The 22,870-nt window shown below is 58.4% G+C and overlaps 2 protein-coding genes and 1 long non-coding RNA gene across 4 annotated transcripts in view; 2 read left to right on the forward strand and 1 right to left on the reverse strand.

The window, feature by feature from the left end:
* Positions 1-1,642: 1,642 nt before the first annotated feature.
* On the forward strand, positions 1,643-8,057 carry SPC24 (SPC24 component of NDC80 kinetochore complex). 2 transcript variants are annotated; one of them, XM_046685988.1, is made up of 6 exons: positions 1,643-1,802; positions 5,304-5,448; positions 5,838-5,942; positions 6,065-6,141; positions 6,953-7,089; positions 7,202-8,057. In XM_046685988.1, the coding sequence occupies exons 1-5, from the start codon at positions 1,643-1,645 to the stop codon at positions 7,057-7,059; spliced, it is 594 nt and encodes a 197-aa protein (XP_046541944.1). In that variant the 3' UTR covers positions 7,060-7,089; positions 7,202-8,057. The 2 variants fall into 2 exon arrangements, with proteins under 2 accessions (XP_046541944.1, XP_046541943.1); XM_046685987.1 differs by having other exon boundaries at positions 6,953-8,057.
* Positions 8,058-10,372: 2,315 nt separating this feature from the next.
* Positions 10,373-14,070, forward strand: LOC124252107 (uncharacterized). The gene is made up of 3 exons (XR_006891914.1): positions 10,373-10,789; positions 13,566-13,654; positions 13,962-14,070. It is a non-coding gene; the product is annotated as an uncharacterized LOC124252107 (long non-coding RNA).
* Positions 13,920-22,870, reverse strand: part of LDLR (low density lipoprotein receptor) — a 29,572-nt gene continuing 20,621 nt past the window's right edge. Inside the window, exons 11-18 of the mRNA XM_046685230.1 lie at positions 21,980-22,098; positions 21,563-21,702; positions 20,185-20,326; positions 19,903-20,055; positions 19,279-19,452; positions 17,267-17,344; positions 16,206-16,363; positions 13,920-15,616 (exon numbers count right to left, since the gene is read on the reverse strand). Coding sequence (XP_046541186.1) covers positions 15,581-15,616; positions 16,206-16,363; positions 17,267-17,344; positions 19,279-19,452; positions 19,903-20,055; positions 20,185-20,326; positions 21,563-21,702; positions 21,980-22,098 — 1,000 coding nt within the window. The 3' untranslated portion in view covers positions 13,920-15,580. The remainder of the gene's footprint in view (positions 15,617-16,205; positions 16,364-17,266; positions 17,345-19,278; positions 19,453-19,902; positions 20,056-20,184; positions 20,327-21,562; positions 21,703-21,979; positions 22,099-22,870) is intronic.

A 22,870-nucleotide genomic window follows, 5' to 3' on the forward strand; every position in this document is an offset into this window, starting at 1 on the left:
CATATGTCCCCTGCTCAGGGAGGCCGTCCCTGACCACTTGACCTAACGTCACTTCCCACCCCACCCCCTGACACCAACTCAAGTGGCTCGATCCTATGACCCTGATTTCCCACCTTCGTAACAGGTGTTCCTGTCTAAAATGATCCTGTTCATTTGTTTCCTCGATTATTGTGAGGTCTTGCCACCAGCAGTGGCTTTCAACTGTTTTTTGTGTGACTTACAGTAAGATACAAATTTCACATGTGATCCAGCAATCCAGATGTTACAGCTGCGTAACAAATTTCCCCCAAATTTACTGGCTTTCAACAATGGCATTGATGTTGCTCACAAACGTGCAGTTTGAGCAGATCTTGCTGGGGACAGCTCATCTCTGCTCCTCTTGGTGGCAGCTGGGCTGGCTCAAAGGCTGGCGGCTGGAATCATCTCAGTGTTCACTCACTCATTGTCTGGTGGTTGATGCTGGCTTCCGCTGGGTCCTTATCTGGGAGCCTCTTCACATGGCTGGGCTTCCTCACAACGTGGCAGCTGGGCTCCAAGAGAGGGCATCCTGAAACTGAGAGAGAGGGAGACAGCGAGCTAGCACCTGCAAAAGATGCATCCTAGTTTCTGACTTAGGCCTGGAAGTCACACAGCATCCTTTCTGCCGCATCCTATTTGTGGCACAAAGTCCTGCTCAAGTTCAAGAGGAGGGGAATGACAGTCTGCCCAGGGATGGGGAGTGGCAAGGTTGCACCTATTTCTGTAGCCAATTTTGGGGAAAACAACCTGCCACTCCCAGGACGCAGACGCAGAGTTGGAGTTTCCCAAAACAATCCTTAACTTTCCATACACAATGCAGTGATTTTTTTCCCATTGTGTTTTGTAGAAAACGCTGGTCGTGATCTGCTGAATTGATTTCTGCACCTCAGTTTCACAAACATGTCACAAAAGCGAGCCCTTTATTTTCCACTGTTGTAACCCCGAACACAGCATGCTGTTGGGTGCGAGGTGGGCACCTCACCGGCTGGCATCCTATGTGTGATTCACTGAACGCCTATATAGGGCATATTGAATACCGGGTACTGTCCTCACTTAATCCTCACACCCACTCTAAAGGAGTCACTACTATGGCCCTCATTTTACTGAGGAGGAAAGTGAGGCGCAGTAATTTGCCCACGTAACGCAGCTATTAAGTGGCAAAGCTGAGATTCGAACTCCATCCACCTGGTTGCAGACTCCATTTTGCTATGCGGCCTCCTATGCAATTTACTTATTTATAATGTTTATGGTGAGACCCCCATGCACTGCAGAACGTCAGCTCCACGAGAAGCAGCCCCCATCTTCGCCCCAGAAGGCCACCTTGCACGCCACCCGCAGGCGCTGGACCTAAGCAGAAATAAACAGCTCCGGCCTCTTGCATCCGCTTACCACCCTGCGCAGGCGCAGCCGGCAGGCCTCCCGGGCGCGCCCCCTACCAGCGCCGATTGGCCGTTGCCGATGACTGACAGAGAAGCCGGCGCAGGCGCACCAGGCCAGACCTGCCGCGGCTCGCCCCCATCGGCTGATGACTGACGGAGGATCAAGCCAATGGAAGCGGGGCTCCCCGGGAAGGGGGCGGGACCCCCGGGCAGTTGAATTCGCGCGGGATTGGCCCCGCGTAGTCATGGCGGCTTTCCGAGACATGGAGGAGGTGAGCCAGGGGCTGCTGAGCCTGCTGGGCGCCAACCGCGCCGAGGCGCAGCACCGGCGGCTGCTGGGGCGACACGAGCAGGTGGTGGAGCGGCTGCTGGAGACGCAAGACGGTGCCGAGCAGCGGCTGCGAGGTGAGGCCGGGGCCCGGGCCTCGAACCCCACCCCCCACCCCCGCCGGGCCCCCGCATCCCCTGCCCTCATCCCTGGGGGGACCGGGAGGTGCGCGCTGCCCCCGCTGAGCCTCAGTTTCCCCGCCCGTGAAATGGGCTTCAGGGCACCAGCCGCCTCCCAGGGGTTTAGCGGTGATAGAGGAGCTCCATTCTGGCCCCATTCTGAGCATCCCGCGAGCGGGGGCTGGGGGACCCAGGGTTGCAATTGGGGTGGGGGCTGGGGGACCCAGGGTTGCAATTGGGGCTGGGGCTGGGGGACCCGGGGTTGCATTTGGGGCTCAGGGATCCCAGCATCCCCGATTGCTGAAGTTGTTCAGATGTTCTCCTGAGCACCTGCTGCGTGCCAGGCAGAACGCCAGCCCTGGGATGGCAGCGGGGACGAAACAGACAGAAGACCTTGGGGGGTGCTGCTTTGTTGGGGGAGAGGAGAGAGGCTGAAGGAGAAGAATGGGTATGTCGGGGGGCGATGGGCTGCGGAGAAGAGCGAGGCTGTGTAGGAAGGAGCGGGGATGTTTGGGGGCGGGGTCAGCGAAGGCCTTGTAAAGGACGCGGCTGTTGTAGCCGCAAGTCGGAGGTGGGGGAGCCGGCGCTATGTTGCGGGTTAAATGTAAGACACCATCAAATGTAAGACTTTTAAAGGGGAAAAAAGCTCAGCTAGTAAATGTCTTAACACTGAGAGGGCTAGACCCAGCCTCTCCCCAGGGCCTCCAACCTGGATTTCAGCTAATTTATGAGCCCTGTGGTCCCAGCCCAGTGGCGTTAAGTACGCTCCCACGGCTGTGCAGCCATCCCCACCATCCGTCTCCAGAACTTTCTCATCTTCTCAAACAGCAACTCTGTCCCCGTAAACTCCCCATCCCCCTCCCAGCCCCGTGCACCCACCATTCCAGCTGCCGTCTCTATGAATTTGACTCTTCTAGGTTCCCCCTGTAAGTGGAATCAGGCAATATTGGTCCATGGTGTCTGGCTTCTTTCACTTAGCGCTGTATTCTCGGGGTTGCTGCATGGTGTAGCCTGTGTCCGAATTTCTTTTTAAGGCTCGCTAATGTTCCATTGTATGGAGGACCACCTCTTGTGTATCCGTTCATCCATCAGTGGACTCTCAGGTTGCTTCCACCTCTGCATATTGTGAGTCACGCTGCTGTGAACACGGGTGTACCAGTATCTGAGTCCCTGCTTTCAATTCCTTTTCGTATTTTCCCAGAAGTGGCTCAAATGGTAGTTGGATGTTTAATTTTTGGAGGAACCGTCATGGAGTTTTCCACAGTGGTTTTGTGCCAGGAGTTTTAATGCCTTACATTTTACGAGGACGTGCCCTCTGGGTTGAAACTCGCATGACCTGGGGGCTAGCCCTGGGGTAGCTCAAGAGAACAGTGTTCCTGGCAGAGGGGACTGCAGAGGCAGAGGTCGGGAGGTGAGGATGCGCCTGAAGACTCAGGAGAAAGTGGTAGAAGGTGAGGTCAGCGGGGCCAGACCCTGCCTGGCCTGGGAGCCCCAGGAGGAGTTCGGAGGTAGAGTAAGCATGATGAGTGTCCCCGTCAGAGTCTTCCCCTCTTTTCTCCTCCTCCTCCCTCCTTCTCTCTTCTTTCTTTCCCCCTCTCTCCACCCTTTCTATGGTTGAGGAGAAGATCAGCATGACCCAGCCTGGGTTTTAGCAGAACAGATGGATTGAGGCTAGGGGAATTAGAGTCAGTGTTCTAGGGAGCCCGGACTTTGATCAAAAGGATCCAGTTTGAGGGCTGGACCGGTTGTGTAGCAGTTAAGTTCACATGCTCTGCTTCAGGGGCCCAGGGTTCATGAGTTCAGATCCTGGGTGCAGACCTATGCACCGCTCATCAAGCCACACTATGGCGGCATCCCACATACAAAATAGAGGAAGATTGGCTCAAATGTTCTGTCAGGGCCAGTCTTCCGCACCAAAAAAAAAAAAAAAAACCCACCCCGCATCCAGTTCAGATCCCAGCTTCGCAGCTCAGTGCCTGTGGAGAGGCCACTGAACCTCCTTGGGCTTCTGTGCTTCACCTCTCAAAGGGGGGTCTGGGGTTAAGCCGCCCTCAGAGGGATGTGGGGGTGCCCTGGGTAGGGGCTCCCGGGTCACCCCGCGGCACCTTGAGACTTGCTTGTCTGTCAGGAGGGTGGGTGGGGAAGGGGCAGGAGGCTGCGGCAGAGAGCCAGACCCTCGCTCTCCCGGCAGGAAGTCAGCAGGCCCGGCTAGAGCAGACAAACCGAGAAATAGCAGCGTAAGCAGATTATGCAGAAATATGAAGGTTGTTGCCAGAGAAAACAGCGAAGAGTTGAAAGTGGCTGCTTCGGGGGCCGGAGAGCCTTCGAGAGGGGCTGGGTGTGTGGAAATTTGCACAACCCCATACAGGCGGTGCTTCGATTGAACATTGACTTCGTGGAGGTTCGTAAACATGTAAATGCTGGCCCTTTGGGGGCGTTTTCATCTGTGTCTCCTCCAAGGTGGCAGCTTTCTCTGACTCCGTGGGAAGGAGCACGGTGACCTTCTTGAGGTGTTTGCGATCTTTCGGGATGTTTTGTTCAACACGTGTTTATTCTGAGGAGGTGCTGGCGCTGTATGGCGGCTATGAGACGGCATCTCTGACTCGACGGAGAAATAGTTGACTGTGGTAGGGGCCGTCATGGAGCAGAGTCCTGCCCCAGGAGGGAGGAGATGCCCCACTGCCTGAGTCGGGCATCTCCCAGGAGGTCTGGAAGGCTGGGAACAGTGTGCCGGCCGCCAGGAACCCCAGGGCATCCCATAAGGAAGAGCCGAGGCCCAGGACTGTGAAAAACGTGGCCTGTGAGGCGTCTCTGTGGCCACAGCGGAGAGAGAAGCACATGGTGCGGTGACACAGAGGCAGGAAGGAGGCTGGCGGGGACGGTGAAGTGCCAGAGGTGCCCGGGCCTTGTCCTGGAGACCCTGGGGAGCCATGGCAGGTCTCTGAGCAGGGAGTGACGTCACACTGGGCCTCTAATGCAGCCACTCGGGGGCAGAGAGCAGAGAGGGTTGGCAGGTTGGAACCGGGAGAGGCCAGAGAAGCGCTCCGAGGGGGCTGTTGTTGGCTCTGCAGGAACAAGGACCAGCCTCAGGAAGCAAGGGGGACCTGCCAGGCCTGGTGACCAACTGGATGCAGAAAGCGAGCCAGTCCCAGGCTTCTTGCTCAGGCAACAGGCTGGTCTGTGACATTGTGGATGAGATGAGGTGTGCGCAGAAGCACTGGGTTCTATTATCATTATTTTTTTGGTGGATTCAGATGTGTTTCGTGAAATGGAAGCACTCAGGCGAGGTTGGAAGAACCAGCCAGGGGGCGTTTGGAGACCACACAAGCAGGGCAGGGAGCTCATGGGGACACTGCTGTCGACGGGGTGGTCTAGGCTGCAGGGGGCTCTCCTGGGGCAGGGACAGCCTCTGGGGGGCCGCCCGGGGCGAGGGGTCTCAGCCTTCTCTCCGGCCTGCAGAGATCCTGGCTGTGGAGAAGGAGGTGGCCCAGGGCCTTCTGGATGCGAAGGAGCAGGCGCAACGGGGCGGCACTGAGTTGCAGCAGCTGGAGGCCGAGCTTCAGAAGGCCAGCGAGGAGGACTCCCGTCTGAAGGCCAGCCTCCTATATCCTTTCCCGCGCGCACGCAGCCGCGAGCCTCAGCCTGCCCCAGGGGGCGAGAGCTCGTTCACACTGGAAAATGTGCTTGGTGGGGCTGGCCTGGTGGTGTAGAAGTTAAGTTTGCACACTCTGCTTCAGCGGCCCAGGGTTCACAGGTTTGGATCCCAGGCATGGACCCACACACCGCTCATTGAGCCATGCCATGGTAGCATCCCACATACAAAATAGAGGAAGGTGGGCGCAGATGTTAGCTCAGCGACAATCTTCCTCACCAAAAAAAAAAAAAAAAAAATAGAAACGTGCTTGGAGCCGGAGGCCCTGGGCCCAGTGAAGTGGTGGTAGCACAGGGGTAGCCCTCCCTCCAAAGCAAGGGCTCCTTAACTGCCTGCTGCACTCAGCTCACCAGAGAGCTCGAGGAGCTCAGAGACATTGAGGCCGACCTGGAAAGACAGGAGAGGGACGTGGACGAGGACACAACGGTCACCATCCCTTCAGCCGTGTAGGTGCCACCAGCGCATGAGTGAGTGCATGCCTGCGTGTCTGTGTGTGTGTTCATTCCCACAGTTGGAGTGGACCCTGAGGTAACTTTCTCTCCTCCTTTTTGTTTTTGTCCTTGTACAGGTACGTGGCTCAACTTTATCACCGAATCAGCAAGATCGAGTGGGATTATGAGTGTGAGCCGGGGATGGTCAAAGGCAGTATCCTTTGTGGGGAAAGTGGGCCCCTGTGCAGGGTGGGCAGGCGTGTAACATGGTGCGGCCGCTGTGGAGAACAGCACGGCAGATCCTGCACATGACACGTGGGATTACCATATGGTCCCACCATGAATGCCACTTCTGGGGATAAACACCCAAAAGGTCAAAAGCAGGGACTTGAATAGCTGTTTGTGCTCCCATGTTCCTAGCAGTGTGGTTTCACAAGAGCCAAAAGGCGGAAGCAACCCAGGTGTCCACCAGCAACTGTGGGGATAGACAAGAAGTGGTCCGGCCAGGCAGTGGAATATTACGCAGCCTTAAAAAGGAAGGAAGTCTGACACATGTTCCAATGTGGACGAACCCTGAGGACATTAAGCTAAGTGACAGAAGCCAGTCACAAAAAGACAGATACTGTCTGATTCCACCCACAGGAGGTCCCTAGAGGAGTCACAGTCATAGAGACAGGAAGTAGAAGGTGGGGGAGGGGGAGTTGGTGTTTAATGGGGACAGAGTGTCAATTTGGGAAGATAAGAAGGTTCTGGAGACAGATGGTGGTAATGGTTGCACAACAATGTGAACGTGCTTAACGCCTCTGAACTAGACACTTAAAAATGCTTACGATGGTAAATTTTACGTTATGTATATTTACCACGATTTTTAAAAAAATAGTGCATTACCAGAGTTGAACTTTGGTTCACCAGAGTTTGTTTGAGTCTCCAAATGGCTGAGGAAAACTTTTTTCAAGGCAGTCTCCCCACCTGCGGGGCCGCGGGGAGGGCCGCGGGGGCTGGCTTCCTTACATCTGTGCCCTCAGTCCATCACGGCCCCAGCGTCGCCCAGCCGCTCCACCTGGACGGCACCCAGCTCTCCAAGAAATTCGTCAGCGACTATCTGTGGAGCCTGGTGGACACCGAGTGGTAGCCAGCAGCCTTGCACGCGGCAGTCAGCACGGTGGGTGCTCGGTGCCTCTGTGCTGGGACCAGCTTAAAATGATATATTTACCCGTCAATGAGCTTTTTACTGGGTTTCTCCCCCCGTCCCCTGCTCCCGATTTCGCCCTCAGGCGCTGCCCTGGCCTCGTCTGGGTGACCAGATCGAATGTCTTAACTGTCGCAGGCCCGTGACTTCCCGTCTCTGACAAACACCGGACACACAGCACCGCAGGAAACAGTGACAGCTAGAATCTAGGTCTTGATCACTTGCGATTCAAGTTCGGCCCCTTTTTATCTGTCCTGGGCACATGTTTCAGCGCCACTGTGTACCCAGGACTGTGCGAGGAACCCCAGACACAGAGGCAGGGCACAAGGATCCCCTCGGCCGGGGCAGGAGTCAGCAGCGATCAGGTGCCGCCCTGGAGCCGGAGCAAGTCCAGCGTGCGGGGGACCCTGGTCAGGAGGATCTCAGGGCAGCTTTGGGAAGGATGAGTCAGTCATGAAGAGTGTAAGGGCCCACCCCTGGCTCCAGGCTGTGTGTCAGAGACCACTGGTCACCTCGCTAATATTTGCTCTCCTCCCTCCTTACTAAGGAGAGAGTAACACTTTTAGCTGTTCAGTCAAAACACAACAGTTCCCAGCCTCCATTGCAGCTAAGTTCAGGCCAATGAAATGTAAGTGGAAGTGTTTTGAGTCTTCTAAAAGGATCCTTAAAAGGCAAGGGAGTACACTCCTTTTTTCCCCTCCCCTCTATTTTCTGGAACTTGGGTGTGATGGCTAGAGCCCTGGCAGCCACATTGCCACGCTTAAGGAGGGCACAGTCCTGTAGGGATGATAGGAGCCTGATTCCCTGATGATTGGGGGAGCCGACTATCAGCACTGAACTTTTTGGGGGCGGGGGTCTAAACTATCTTGTGTGTGCTGTTGTTATTTTGTTATTTTCTGTCACAAACAGCCAAAGTAAACCCTCACTGATTCACCACGCAACCCAGGCCTGGGCCAGCCAGTCGATGTGTTCACTTATCCTCCATCCTCAGTGATTGGGGTACTACCAAGAGTGAGAGGCTCGGAGCTCGCCTGCCTGAGGGTAGAGAGTGGGAAGTAGGGTCCCCTCAACACCACTTGCCTCCTGGATACAGCCTCGCCTGAAGCCAGCAGCTTTGTTAGTTATGTGAACCTCTGGGTGTTGGGTTGTGTGCACCTCTGTACAGCTGAGTTGTTCACAGTAAGTGTGATCAGTATTTTTCAGTCAGGGGCATTCTAGGCCGGGGGAGCAGTAAGTTCTAGCAGCACCTGAGCACAAGTGGGCACTAAAACCAGTCCATTCCGGTGACCCTTGGAGGTCCTAGGGCCAAGAAGGCTGCCTGTCAGGCTCTGGGGAGATGGCCCCCCAAAAGAGAGGTCATTAGTCCGTCTCTGAACTGCAAGAAGCCCAGTCCATTGGGCTCCTGAAGGAAGATTCCAGAACTTCAGAGGCCCTGCTTTCACACCACGGACCTGGCTGTACACGGTCAAGTCAATGTCCACAGAAGGCTTCAGGGGCTGTTTTCATTGTCAGGGTCCACAGAGTCTTTTGTGGCGCGAGATGGGAGCAGAGCCCCCGCTTCATTCCATCGGCCTCCAAAAAGACCTGACCTGGACCAGGGCTCCCCCCAGCCCTCGGGCCCTTGGGGCCGGTCATCCTCTGTGGGGGCTGTCCTGGACATCGTAGGACATTTAGCAGCAGCCCTGGCCTGCATCCTCTAGAAGCCAGGAGTGCACCCCGATCACCACAACCTGGGGGCCACACACCCCAGGCTGCCCCCCCGCCTTGCGGCTGCAGCCAGAACCAGTCATTCATGCGCCGTGGTCAGCTGGCAGCTGCTGTCACCTTGGTGGCCATCCCTGAGACACAGCCGGCCTCCAGCTGCTCACCCGCAGGAGTGAGGGTGCCGGGGTGGACCTGGCCCAGCTGGGGGTCCTAGGATGGGCGAGGGGCAAATTTCTCTGCAGTTCAAACAAGCTTGCAGGCGCCGAGTGCCTGGGGAGGACACAGGCCTGGGGGTGCTGCAGCCGCCCTGGACCTGTACTCCCTCCCCAGCAGCCCCCCCGCTGTGTGCTTGGCGGGGGGCCAGGGAGGAGCTGGCCTGCTTGGTGCCCGGTCTCCCCAGGAAGAGGGGGCTCCAGGGGGCTGCATGAAGCCAGGCTCGGGGGCCGGGTCCGCGTCCCCGTGGGCAGCCCCGGGGACTGAGCAAGTGGCTGAGGAACGCGGTGGGCGGCTCAGGGAGGCGCCGAGCCCACAGGGTCGGGAGCGGCCTGGCCCTCGGCATGCCTGCGTCCTGACTCACTGCCCGGCTGGCCGGCCGCCCGGACAGCCTGCAGCCTCCCCACGCCCCGCCCCCGCCTGTCCCCCTCCGAGGGCCGGCCCTGGGGGTGACCAGCTCTTCCCTGGACCCTGGAGGCTGGCCAGAGGCAGGCCGAGCCCTGGCTCGGCCTGCAGGGGTGGGAGCCAGAATCACATCCCCAGCACCGGGTCGGGGGGGGAACCAGTCACTGGCCCCGTGCCTACGGAACTCAGCCTGGGCCCCACGCCGACCCCCGTTTCTCCTCTGCACCCCCTCAAGCCAGCACCGGCCCTGCGCTCACTGTCCAGCACCATCCCAAACCAGTGAGGAGTTTCCAGTTTATGGATGGGGAAACTGAGGCACAGCATGGTCCAGCCACTCGCCCAAAGTCACAGGACAGTGATGCCCCTGGAGCCTGGGCCTGGCAGGGGGACCCTGGGCTCTGTGGCGGAGCATCTTGACGTCTCAGATGAGAAACAGCCCTGGAGGCGGCTGCCCTTGTCCAAGGTCACCCAGGTAGAGAGAGGAAGCGAGGGCTGGAATTCACGCCCGCCCCTAGTGGGGCCCCAAAGGGTGACGAAGGGCCCCAAAGGGTAATGAAGGGGCTGAGGCCCCGGTACTGAAAGTCACTGCTGTGCGGGGCGTGGGGTCAGAAATCCATACCCCTGGCCCGCCTGCTGCCAAGGGGGTACCTGCACAGTGCCCCTCCCCCAAGTGTGGCGGGGAGAGGCTGGGGGACTGGTCATGGGGCACTGACACGATGCTTGGGTTCCCGGGCACCCTCTGGGTGTGGCCTGCGCTGGTGCCCCCTCAGGGAGGCCCCAGGCCCTCTGGCGGCCTCCCCTGAGTGACTCAGAAATGTGGACTGGGCGTCTGAGCCCTGCCAGGCCCCACTTCAAGGAGCCACACTCCAGTGGAGGCCATGACGAACTGGGGTCACGTGGGTGCCGTGTGCCCGGTCTGTTTCCTTACAGGGGACAAGACTGAGGCACAGAGAGGTCAAGCTGTTGGTATAAGGTTTTGTAGCTGATGGTGGCAGAGCTGGGGTTTGAACCGGATCCAGAGGCTGTCTCCTAAGCCCGACCTATGAATGAGAGCATCTGTTAGCCATCAACGCTGTCGCTGTTTGTGGGGAGACCGTAGGAGGCCTCAGCCCAGACCTGAGCCCCCAGGGGACAAAGTGTGGAGAGTGATCCAGGCAGAGGGAACAGCAAGTGCAAAGGCGGGCAGTGAAGGACAGCAAAGAGGCCAGCACGGAGGGAACTGCCAGGCCGTGAGGCTGGATCACGCCAGGCCTGCAGTCCACAGTGAACCATGGGAGGGTTTTCAGATTCCAGGGGGGCCCCAGAGTTGGGGTGCAGAAAAAGGGAGGCTGATGCCAGCCTCTTGACACAGGTCAGTACAGACGCCCTGCCTAACTAGGGGACCTCCCGCGATGAACCCCCAAGCTCACCCCTCTGTCCAGAGCACAGCTGGGAGGGGAGGCTGGGTGAGCGGAGCAGCCGGGCGGGGAGGGTGGGGCTCGGGAAGGAGGGAGCCCCTCGGCCAAGGGCAGGAAGCCGCGCTGAAACCCGAGCTGCCGGGAGAGGGGCTGGACGGGACCCACGAGTCCTGGGGGCCGAGCCCACTCCCGCTGCGCATTCAAAACCCTGGGCGGCTCTCCGGTCCCTGCATGTGCGGGGGGTGGGGCGGGTGGGGCGTGTGGCGCGGACCCCACCCGGGGAGGGGCGGGCGGCGCAGGGCGGGGGGTGGTGGGCCGCCCCCCTTTCCCCCGCGGACCTGGACTCAGGCCCCGGGCTCCAGCCTGACTCGCCGCAGGCAGCTGCGGTTTGGGAGGGCGGGGGGCCCGCGGAGGACACTGGGGGCGTCCGACGGGGGAGCAGCTTCCTCCCACCGCCCAGCCCCTGCCAGAGGCGCTGCGCCCTCGGAGACCCCGTCCTGGGGGGGCAGACTGCCCCGCCCCGCGGGACCAGCCCCTTTGGGTGGGCGCTGGACGACGTCCAGGGGTCGCATCTCATCCGGGTGCCATCCGCGCCTTTCACTGGGGACCCCCTACGAGCCCAGGGGACCGCAGCCCGAGAGGGGATCCGCGCCCGGTGGCCCTCCCAGGCCGCCCCCTCCCCTCCGCCCGCGCGTCACACGGCCGCCCTCGCGACCCCGCGCCCGGGAAGGAGCCCAGAAGGTTCTCCGCGGACACCGGACACCGGCCCGCCCCGCCCGCCCCGGGCTGTGCCGCCTTTGCCGCGCGGCCGAGCATGAGCGCGGCCCATCGCCCGATTATCGAGCGCGCGGCCGCCCCGGGCCTGCTGGCCGCGTCCCAGGACCCGGCGGAGGGAAGGACGGAAGTGCCACCCTGTGGCCACCGAGCAGACCGCAGGCCCCGCCGCCTCCCCCGCCCGCGCTCCCAGGGCCCGGAGGGGGAAACTGAGGCTCTGAGGGGCCCGAGCTCGCCCAGCTCCACCCGGCGGCCCGCCTCGCTGTCCCCGCGCACGGTGGCCGGCTCCTCGGTCGGCTCCTGCTCTCTCCTGATGCGGCCTGTGAGGCAGGGGCCCGGGTCCCGCCGGTCCAGCAAGTGGGGGGCGCTGGCGGGGGGGCCCCGGGGAGAGGCTGCGGTCTTTCTCCCTCTCTCTGTGCCGCCGACAGTGGATCCTCCGCGGCTGCCACACCTCCTGGCTCCAGGAACGTCCCCGCTTCCTCCGCTGCCTATTTCTGGCTGCCTCATTGACCTCCGTTTGCTCTTTTAAAAAGTTATCGTTATTTAGCATTATTTTTAACTGTGGGCCAATACGCATAAAAGGTACCATCTTAACCATTTTTCAGTGCAAAGTTCTGTACACTTGGCATTAAGCACATTCACATGGTTGTGCCGCCATCCCCACCATCCATCTCCAGAATGTTCTCATCTTCCCAAACTGAAGCTCTGTCCCCATGAAACACTGACTCCCCCTCCCCCAGGCCCCGGCCCCATCTTCTCCTTCCTGTGTCTGTGGATGTGCCTCCTCTGGGGACCTCCTGTGGGTGGAATCACACAGCATCTGGCCTCCTGTGTCTGGCTTATTCCACTCAGCATAATGTCCTCCAGGGTCATCATGGTGTGGCGTGGGGCAGAACTCCCTGCCTTTTTAAGGCTGAGCAAAATTCCCCTGTCCGGCTGGACCACATTTGGTGTGTCCATCCATCCGTGGGTGGACCTCTTGGCAACTGGGGGTCACGCTGCTGTGGACACGGGCGTACAAGTGTCCATCTGAGCCCCTGCTTTCAATTCTTTGGGGTGTATGCACCCAGAAGTACAATTGCTGGATCTGATGCTAATTCTGTTTTCAGTTTTTCGTGGGACCACCACGTTTCCCACAGCGCCCACACCCATTTGCATTCCCCCCAACAGCGCAAAGGGTTCCGATGTCCCCACATCCTCACCGGCACGTGTTATCGTGTTGTGTTCTACGTTACCGCCATCCCAGCAAGCGACAGGTGCCGTCTGGTGGTCAGCCCTATTTCCCCCTCCAGACTTAGTTCCCTGGATTCGGTTCTTTCTGTCCAGTGACCTGCCATGTCCCTGACCTGACCCCACTGATGCACCGAGACTGTGTGTGGTTTCACTCACCTCCTGACAGGCGGGGGTCCGAAACGCCCCCGAGGCCCGGGCCCGGGTAGAGCTGGGGTGCACGAGAGGACGGGGTGGGGGGTGTGCTGGGTGGCCTGCAGGGCACGGACACCCGTGGCTCCGGCCAGATGTTCCCACGACGGAACATGGAGCCAGACCCGCAGGCACTTCCGGTTGGTGCTGAGAAATGTCTTCATTTTCTGTATCTTAGTGATGAATTCAATAGCCCCATTTTCATCCTTTGTCTTGTTCTTAAAGAACCAACCACTCCACACCAACCACTCCGGGGGCCCAAGGTTTCAAGGGGAAGAGTCCTTAGAAAGATTGCTTACAGGCTGATGGGGCAGGGGGGTCCCAGCCCAAAATCGCTCTTTCTCCCCCCAGATCCTCACCCGGCCAGTTCTTATTCTTCTGGACTCAGCTCAAATGTCACCTTCTTAGAGAACCCCTCCCTAAATAAAGGAGTCCCCTCCCAGCCTGTCACTTCTCCCTCCCATTGCCGTTTAATATTCTTCTAGAACATTCTTCGAACATATAGTAATTGTGTGTATCTGTTTCCCCTTCCAGAATGTCAGCTCCTTGAGGGCACAGACTCTCAGGCACTTTGATTCACTGCAGTGTCCCACGTGCCTAGACCAGGACCTGGCACACCACAGGTGCCTAATACCTGTTTGTTCAATGAATGAATGAGCGAGACCAAGCAAAACCCTAACTCAGTGAGGCGCCCAGCAGAGCGGGAGGGAGGAGGGAACATGCCCCTAGCTGAGCATGGTGTCACCCCCCGGGGAACTGTGGCACCCACCCCGGGAGCCTGCAGCCTGTCCTGAGCTCTGGGGAGACATTCCATTTCCAGATCTTTCTGTGGGGGAGTCCAGCCCATTAACAGACGGAGGAAGGGAGTGAACAAAAGACAAAAGCAGGTTTAAGCCAAATGGTTCATTTAAGAAATTTCATCCCTCACAGGAAGACACTCAGGCTATAAAAACATTCTATACAGCGGTTCCAAAAGCGACACCGACGCCCCCAGCAACCATATATACAACACGGACCCGATTCTCCGGAGAGCAGGGCGCAGGGCGGCACGAATAACCTTTGTACAGAAAGACGAGGCATCTCGGAGACAATGAGCCCCGGGAGGTCGGCAAGCCAACGCAGCAACTGGGGTTTGCAAAAATAAATAGCTCTTTTTTTCATATATATATAAGTGATAAATGTTTCAACCAATATACAAAGTGCAAATATCACAAAACCCGCCCCCTGCTCTGGACACGGTTTATTTACAGCTTCAGACAGACAACAGGTTTCACAGTTTCCCTCGGGGTGGGGGGGGCACAGTGTTTCGTGGTTGGGTAGTGAATAATTGACAATCTCCCCCCACCCCCGTCTCTTCGGTCATAAATGCAGCCACACAGGTGACACCTGCAGAAAGAATTTTGGTTTCAGAAGTCCCGTAAAGTGACAGAGCCAAGGGACATGTGGCAGGGCTGGACCGCTGTGCACGGTTCAGATGGTCACCCATCCATGACAACAGTCATGTCGGGGAAATTAATGGCTCGAGGGCATCTGCATAGACGTGGTGACACTAGCCAGCGTCCCGATCTTGGCTTTGAAGCACTGGGTCACTGGCCTGGGCCGGTCCAAGCAAAGGGAAATAGTGCCAAGCAACCACACGGACGTCGGCTTTACACAGTGTGCGACTCTGGGCTGAAAAGTGCAAGGAGGCCCGGAGGGAGTGGGAGCGGGGGCGGGGGCCGGGCCTGGCAGCCCCCCGGCTGGGAGGATGCTGTGGGGGCCGCAGGCTGCCGTCCCCAGCGCAGGAACCCGGTGTCAGGCACTTCATAGAAGATTAAGAGCGATCGGTGGCTCAGGCTGTCTCTGGAAACTGTCGAGGTTTTGTGAATGGCTGGGGCTTAGCCGGCGCCACCCCCAGAAAGCGGGACTCAGCCACGTCGCCAACGATACTGGAGTCCCCTCCCGGCTTAAGGGGAGGCCACAAACCCGGCTGGATCTTGACCTGGGGGTGGCAGACGAGCAGCAGACTCTGGCCATCCAGCAAGACGTGCGAGGTGGAGGTGGACACGCTCACTCCTGAGTTTGGGGGCTCCGGCTGGAGGAAGGGGGCGCAGTGGCTGCCTGGGGCCCTGTGGGCAGCACCTGCTCCCCGGTGCCCGAAGCCACTTATTTCTCACTCTGTGTCCCTCCACCCATCAGTCCCTCAGCTGGGGCCAGTGGGAGAGGCTGGAAGGTCAGACGTCCCCGGAGAGGACAGACACGCACCCCAGCTCACTCGGTTTCTCCTCTTCTCCCTCAGATGGAAAGACAGACAGACAGAAGTCCCACCCCAAGCCGTCCCGTGGGCGCCGTCGGAAGCCCGTTCTGCCTCCCAGACGAATAAATATATAGAACAAAGTTCTGGCAGGCAGCGCGGCCGCCAGCCGTGCTCTCGGTCGCATCCGTCGGTGAACGAACAGGAGGGCGTCGGGGGCTCAGGAAGGGCTGGGGCAGGTCAAGGGTCCAGGGAGAAAGTCTCTTCCTGCCCTTGACCGATGGCGGTTCCGGAGGCCCAGACTCCAGGCCGAGGCTCACGCCACGTCATCCTCCAGGCTCACCATCTGCCTCTGCCAAGAGGACCAGGAGCAGCGGAAGCCATCAGGCCAACAGCCGGTAAACAGGGCCAGAGGCCACCCACGCCTCCCGCCCTGCGGCCCCACCCAGGCCTGGTCCCCTGCCCCACAGTCTGATCCCCTCACGGCCACCAGGGGGCGCTGGTGAGCACCCGAGTCAGGCCATCTCCCTCCTGTGCCAGAACCCTCCATGGCTCCCACCTCACTCAGAGCAAAACCAAGGTCCTGCAGCACCTGCCCCATCCCTTCCCTTCTCTGGTCTCCTCCCTCTTTCTGCTCCAGCCACACTGGCCGCCTCCGTTCTCCTCACACACCGGGCACAACCCAGCCTCAGGGCCTTTGCACAGGCTATGCCTTGGGCACACCACACACGCCCTGCTCAGGGAGGCCGGCCCGATGCCCTTATCGACAACTGCGTCCCCGCCCTCCCAGCCCGCAAAACGCTGTCTGACCCCCTTCCAGCTTCTTGTTCTCTGTCAACATCTGGCCTAGGATCTCGTGGCTTACCCACGGTCCCTGTTCCCCCACCGTGAGAGCACCTCTGGGGGCCTCACGCCCGCTCAGGGCAGACGTGGCCTCTCACCGAGGGGTAGGTGTAGCCGTCCTGGCTGCGGCAGATGTGGACCTCGTCCTCCGTGGTCTTCTGGTACACAGGGTTGTCAAAGTGGATGCTGTTGACGTTCTTCAGCCGCCAGTTCTTCCAGAGGAGGAAGGTCCCGAAGCACAGAACGATGAGCAGCGCTGTGGGGAGGGGTGCCAGTCACCCGCTGCTCGGGGCCCCGAAACCCAACGGGTGCCCTGGCCTTTTTACTTGTTAATATTCTTTTTCACTTCCCTTTTTTTTCTTCTTTTTTTTTGGTGAGGAAGATTGGCCTTGAGCTAACATCTGTGCCAACCTTCCACTACTTCATCCATCGGATGCTGCCACAGCGTGGCTGATGAGCGGTGTGTAGGTCTGTGCCCGGGGTCTGAACCCATGAACCCTGGGTGGCTGAAGCAGAGGGTGTGAACTTAACCGCTAACCACCGGGCCGTCCCCCGTGTTAATATTTTTGTTATGAATTTAAAGCAACATTAGCCCATTGTAGAAAACCTACCTGTGAGTGTAATGCGCCTCTACCTTGAAGACTATGGCCTCGCCCCAAAGACTCCTGACGACCGAGGGTCCCCCAGGTCTCCCCCTAACCACACCCGGGCTACGACTTTTCCAGAAATGGAGTTTTTCTCTAAACACAGGGCCACGACTCACTCTTTCCTTCTGTGTGGACGAGGATGGGGCCAGGTCGCTCTGTGTCATTTAGGGCAGCCCTCAGGGCGGCGCCCCCTGTCCCCTCCCCCCGGGTTCGGACAGGCCCGACGTCCCCCATCGGACACATCAGCTGCCTCATGTTGCTCCCCGTCAGCTGCGAGGGGGCAGGATGGCTACGTCTGTCACATCCGTGTCCCCCATGCCCAGAAGCAGGCTCGGTACACAGCAGGCGCTCAGCTACGTTACATGAGTGAGGCTGGAAAGAGGGGCGCCGTGATGATGAACAGGATGCGCGGGGCTGCCCCATTCCTGGGAGGAACGGTGGGCCAGAGCCCATAGGCGGGCAGGCGGTCCTTTCTTGGGGACCATGGACCGGGGGAGGACCAGCATGCTTACCGATGGGGAGCACGATGGACAGGGCCCCCACACCCCGGGGCCTCTCCTCGCCGCCTCTGCCCGCAGCGTCGCCCAGGGCTGCGAGGGAGAAAGGACAAGGGGCGCTCAGATCCAGAGCCAGGGCCACGGGCCACAGAAAACACTGGACGCTTCTCATCGTCCTTCAAAGTTCAACGGAATGTGGAGCGTCCCCCAGATCTGAGATGTGTCACACTGGCCTCCACCGGGGCCTCATTCGTTAGCAACGGGGTCATGGGGTTTGGCTCGGGTTCCCAATGGTTGGTGAGGTCATGGGTGGGATTTTTCAACCTGCTTTTTTTTTTTTTTTTTTTTGGCTGAGGAAGATTTGCCCTGAGCTAACATCCATGCCCATCTTCCTCTACTTTGTCTGTGGGACACCGCCACAGCATGGCTATACCACCAGGCCAGCCCTATCAACCTGCTTCTGCATCTGAGGGAAAGGAGCCTGTTCTGGATGGGGCAGGGGCCACCCTCTGACCTGTGATGCTCAGCAGTTCCAGAGCCCGGGTTTGATGGCACCAAAGCCCAGTCCTGTGCCAGCTGTCCCTGGTGGCTGAGAAATACTGCATATGGGAGGGCGGGGGACCTTGTCACGGAACCACACACGTGCATCTGGGCCAGACAACGGGAGGGCGCTGCCCGAATCAGTTTACGGGCCTCCCACGTGGCCCGTGGGCTGGGCAGCCTGAATCAGCTGCTCCTGGGCCACCCGCACACCGGCGGGCTGTGACTGACATCACTGGTGATATTCAACCCCCCGGGGTCCCATTCAACCGGCTGCTGTCACTGCGTGTAAGGAGTTTATACCCAGTCCTCTGTTTGCACATATTTAAGAAACCACGTAATAAAAACACTTTCGGGCGGCAGTGGGGTCCTGAGAAGTTTTTCCCTTAAAAGGGCTCCTTGGCGAAATTCGAGAAGCCCTGGATGGGCTTGTGTGTGAAATAGTTGTGTGAGCAGCGCCCGCCCCAGCGAGCAGGGCTCCAGGCCTCCCTCGACCAGGCAGCTCCTCTTTTATCTCGTTTATGGTTGAACAAAGGCTTCAGCCCAGAAAAAAAATTGTCTGAAAATTGCTGATGTGCCTTTTTTTTCTGTCTGGAAAAGTCTATGAACTCTATTTCCGGGCTGCTGAAAAAACAGGTCGCGCGCCCTCTGGTGGACAAAGAGATGAATGGTGGGTCTTCTATTAATTGACTGAGAGCCCAGCTCTGACTTCCGTCCAGGAGGTCATGACCTTGAGGGTGTAGATCATGACCTTTTTTTTTTCTTTGCTGAGGAAGATTGGCCCTGAGCTAACATCTGTGCCCATCTTCCTCTATTTTGTATGTGGGTCACAGCCACTGACGAGCAGTGTAGGTCTGTGCCTAGGATCTGAACCTGTGAACCTGGGCCGCCGAAGCAGAGCCCACAAACTTAACCACTACGCCATGGGGCTGGGCCCGAAATACCAAAATTTTTAGGAACACAGGATTCGGACTCTACACTTCCACAATCCTGCCTCATTGGACCGTGGCTTTGATCAAAACAGTATTTATGAGACCAGGGGTTCAGCCCTGAAGGCTACAGTTTGCTGATTTAATTTTTTTAAAATATCACATTAAAATATGATTTGAGCCCTGGGTTTTGTGGTTCCCGCTCAGAGGCTGCCTGGAGGGAGGAGTGCCTCACCGGCCTCACCCTGGACCTGGCCCGCTGGGCAGCAAAGGGGCTGTGGTGACATCTCAGATTCCCAGGACCGCGTCTGGAGGACTGTGGGCTGAGCCAACACTGTGCACTCAGGCCCTTCACCCGGGTTAGCCCGTGCAGCCCCGCTATTCCCGGGGGATGGGCAGGTGGGGAAACTGAGGCTGCAGAGATGCACAGGCCCGGGCAGAGACAGTCAGCACAGGAGCCAACAGTAAACCCACTCCACCTCTACACACCAAAGCCTCTGAAGGGGCCCATCTAGACGTGCATCCCGATGAACCCAGCCAGGTGCTCCCAGCCCTTACCTTGATGGGACACCGTCACTGTCTCAGCCGTGGTGAGCTCAGGGCTAGCCATGGACCACGAGCTGGCTGTGTGCTTCGGCCCCACCACCGCCGAGCTGCCTGTCGGCCTGACCGTCGAGCTGGCCACAGGCCTGGCTGTGGAGGGCCCCCGGGTGGTCGCGACAGCTTCAGTCTCTGAAAGAACAAACGTTTCCTGGGTGCCCCAGGGCCCAAGCGCCACGCGGAGGACCCTGTGCTGCTCATGACAACGAGCAGGAGGGGAGAGCCATTGGCCACGAAGAAATAACCGAAAACAAATGCAGTGAAAATACAAACCCACCAATATCTACGTCGTTATTGGATTATCTGTGGCTCAAAAGGGAGATCCGAGTTATGGACACACTGGCCCCCAGCCTGGACTGTCCCCAAGGATGAGAAGAATCGAGAAGAGGGCCGTCTCCTCGCTCGTTGTCTGTGTCTTAACAGTCACCTCCCGGCGTTCAAGAAAGGCCGACTACGGTTACCCCAGCTCATGAGTCCCCATCTCGGCCTCCCGGGGCCTCGATCCCCCATTGAACAGATGAGGAAAGAGAGGCTCGGGAGGGTCCAGCCAGCAGGGGGACGGAGCAGGACTTGCGCCCTCACCTGTGCGGCAGCTGCGCATGTTCTTGGCCAGCACCATGCCGTCGGGGCAGGCGCAGGTGAACTTGGGCGAGCGGGGATTGATCTGCGGGGCCGGGAGACACAGGTACTGGCAGCCGCCGTTGTGGAGGGCGGCCCTCTCACACCAGTTCACCCCTGAAGCAAAAGAGGTGGGAGTCAGGGTGAGACTGAGGTCAGAAATTTCTAGAAGTTTCTAGAAAATTCCATAAAAATCCTAGGACACCGGCAGGAAAGTGGAGGTTGGGGCGGCCACCTCGTCTTTACCTCTTGGCTGCGTGAGGTTGTGGAAAAGGACAATGTCCTCTGGGGACAACAGGTTTTCTGCCATCAAGTGAATGTCTGAGCCCGTGAGGCGGTTGGCACTGAAAATGGCTTCGTTGATGATATCTGTCCAAAATACTTTATCCTGCGTGGGCATCAAGGAAGACGACGGATCTCATTAGCCACGGGGGTGGGACACAGACCACTGTCTCCCCGTCACCCCGGTCTTTGGGGTCCTCTGGGAAGAAACAGCACTAGGTAGTGGCATCGTTTTTTCTTTCTTTTCTTTTGCTAAAATTTTTAATTGTGGTCAAATACACATAACATAAAATTGACCATCTTAACCAATTTTAAGTGTCCAGTTCAGCGGCATTAAGCACATTCACATTGTTGTGCAGCCGTCCCCACCATCCGTCTCCAGAACTTTCTAACCTTCCCAAACTGAAGCTCTGTCCCCATGAAACACTGACACCCCACCCCCTCCCCCAGCCCCTGGTGCCTCCATCCTCCTTCCTGTCTCTGTGGATGTGACTCCTCTAGGGACCTCCTGTGAGTGGATCACAGAGTATTTGTCCTTTTGTGACCATGAGGTTCATCCACGTTGTAACGTGGGTCAGAGTTTCCTTCCTTTTTAAGGCTGCATAATATTCCCCATGTCTGGATGGACCACATCTTGGGTGTCCATCCATCTGTCAGTGGACACTTGGGTTGCTTCCGCCTCTTGGCTATTGTGAATCATGCCTCTTAACCCAAAATAGTATTTTATTTTTTGGTGAGGAAGATTGTCGCCGAGCTAACATCTGTGCCAATCTCCCTCTATTTTTGTCTGTGGGTCGCTGCCGCAGAGTGGCTTGCTAAGCCGTGCATAGGTCCTCGCCTGGGATCTGAACCTGCAAAGCCCAGGTCACCAAAGTGCAGCGTGTGAACTTCACCAACACACCACCGGGCTGGCCCCTGAGTCATGCCTCTCGAACACGGGTGTACGGATATCCTAACTGTGGCGCTATTTGGGGCCAGACGACCCACTGTGGGGGGACCCTCATCTCTTTATAGGGTGTTCAGCAGCATCCCTGGCCTCTCCCCACTGGAGGCCAATAGTAACCCCACTCCAAGTGCAACGAGCAGAAAGTTTCCAGAAGTTGCCAGAGGGCTGCTGGGCGGCAAGATGGTCCCTGACTGGGGACTGCTGCTTTGGACCTTTCAAGACTCTTTTGATAAGAAAATGGAAGTAACTCTAGGTCTAAGACCTCGTCAGAGGCACAGGCTTGAACGAACTGGACAGCACGTCCCCAGTTAGTGGGACACGCGTGGCGCTCAGTGAACAGCACCTGGCGTGAACTCCCCGGCTCAGAGGCAGCGACCACGCGCTCCCAGCCCCCACCTCAAAGACGGCCAAGGAGAAGGGGTGCGCCAGCTTCTTCTTGTCCTCCAAGATGGTCTTCCGGTCCCCGCCGTTGACGTCGATGCTGGAGATGGAGTGGAGCTTGGAGTCAACCCAGTAGAGGCGGCCACCGGAAAGATCTGGAATCCACAGGGGGACGAGGAGAGGTCACGTGTCGATGCCAGAATGGCCCGGCCACTCCATTCCCCGCAGGAAGGAGACCCCGAAGGCCCCAGGGCAGCCGTGCCCAGCAAAGCAGCTCAGACACACAGACAGCACCCCCCGGGCCAGGGCGGTGTGGTTCCAGACGGTCAAACCCTCAGGGGGCTGTGTGGCCTGGTCCAGGCGCGGCCCAGACACTGTCCCCTCTCCTGCAGCCAGTGCCCGGCCCCCAGGGACCACCTCCTGCGAAAGTACCCAGGGTGATGCCATTGGGCCACTGGATGTCCTCCGTCACCAGCGAGTAAATGTCCACGCCGTTCAGACCCCCCTTCTTGATCTTGGCGGGCGTCCCCCAGTCCGTCCAGTACATGAAGCTGGTGGAGAAGCAATGAGAACAGAGGGCATCAGTGGGGAGGGCCCCCCCGCCCACACCTGAGAGCCGCCACACCAGGACCCAAAACACGCCCTCGGGGAGACCCCGAATTCGTCCCCATGCTCCCCGAACCGTGCCTACCCCGGGGCTGCCCCCTGAGGAGCCCTGGCAGGATTCAAGAAGCTTCGTGAACAGATGGAGGTGTTCACCCCAGTGTCAGGACCAGGGCCGTGGAATCTGCATGCTAAACACCGCTTTCCAAGGTCTTTTATGAATTTTCTGTAATTTTTTTTTGCTCTTCAGATATATATATATAAATTGTGGTAAAATGCACAAGATGTAAAATTGACCATTTAACCATTTTTGGGTGTCCAGTTCAGTGGCATTTCGTACAGGCACACGGCTGTGCAGCCATCCCCACCCTCCGTCTCCGGAACTTTTCCATCTTCCAAACGGAAGCTCTGTCCCCATTAAACGCCCCCACCGGCCCCTGGTCCCAGCAGCTGCTTCCTGTCTCTGTGGCTGTGACTCCTCTGGGACCTCGTTATCAGTGCGAGGACAGTGTCCGTCCTTTTGTGTCTGACTTATTTCACTGATCGTGATGTCCTCCGGGTTCAGAGGCTGTGGCAGGTGTCGAGTCGCCTTCTTTGAAGGCTGAATAACGTTCCCCTGCACGGAGGGACCACATTTTGGTTCTCCACTCATCCTTGACGGACGCCCGGGTCGCCTCCACTTCTGGGCTATTGTGACTGAGGCTGCCATGAACACAGCGT

The sequence above is a fragment of the Equus quagga genome, chromosome 14, assembly GCF_021613505.1.
Source record: "Equus quagga isolate Etosha38 chromosome 14, UCLA_HA_Equagga_1.0, whole genome shotgun sequence".
NCBI classification, from domain to species: Eukaryota; Metazoa; Chordata; class Mammalia; order Perissodactyla; family Equidae; genus Equus; species Equus quagga.

Coding starts and splice junctions, on each gene's coding strand:
- SPC24 (XM_046685987.1), top strand. CDS start 1,643: ATGGCGGCTTTCCGAGACATGGAGGAGGTGAGCCAGGGGCTGCTGAGC. Junction 1,803..5,303: donor TGCCGAGCAGCGGCTGCGAG/GTGAGGCCGGGG, acceptor TCCGGCCTGCAG/AGATCCTGGCTGTGGAGAAG. Junction 5,943..6,064: donor GTCACCATCCCTTCAGCCGT/GTAGGTGCCACC, acceptor GTCCTTGTACAG/GTACGTGGCTCAACTTTATC.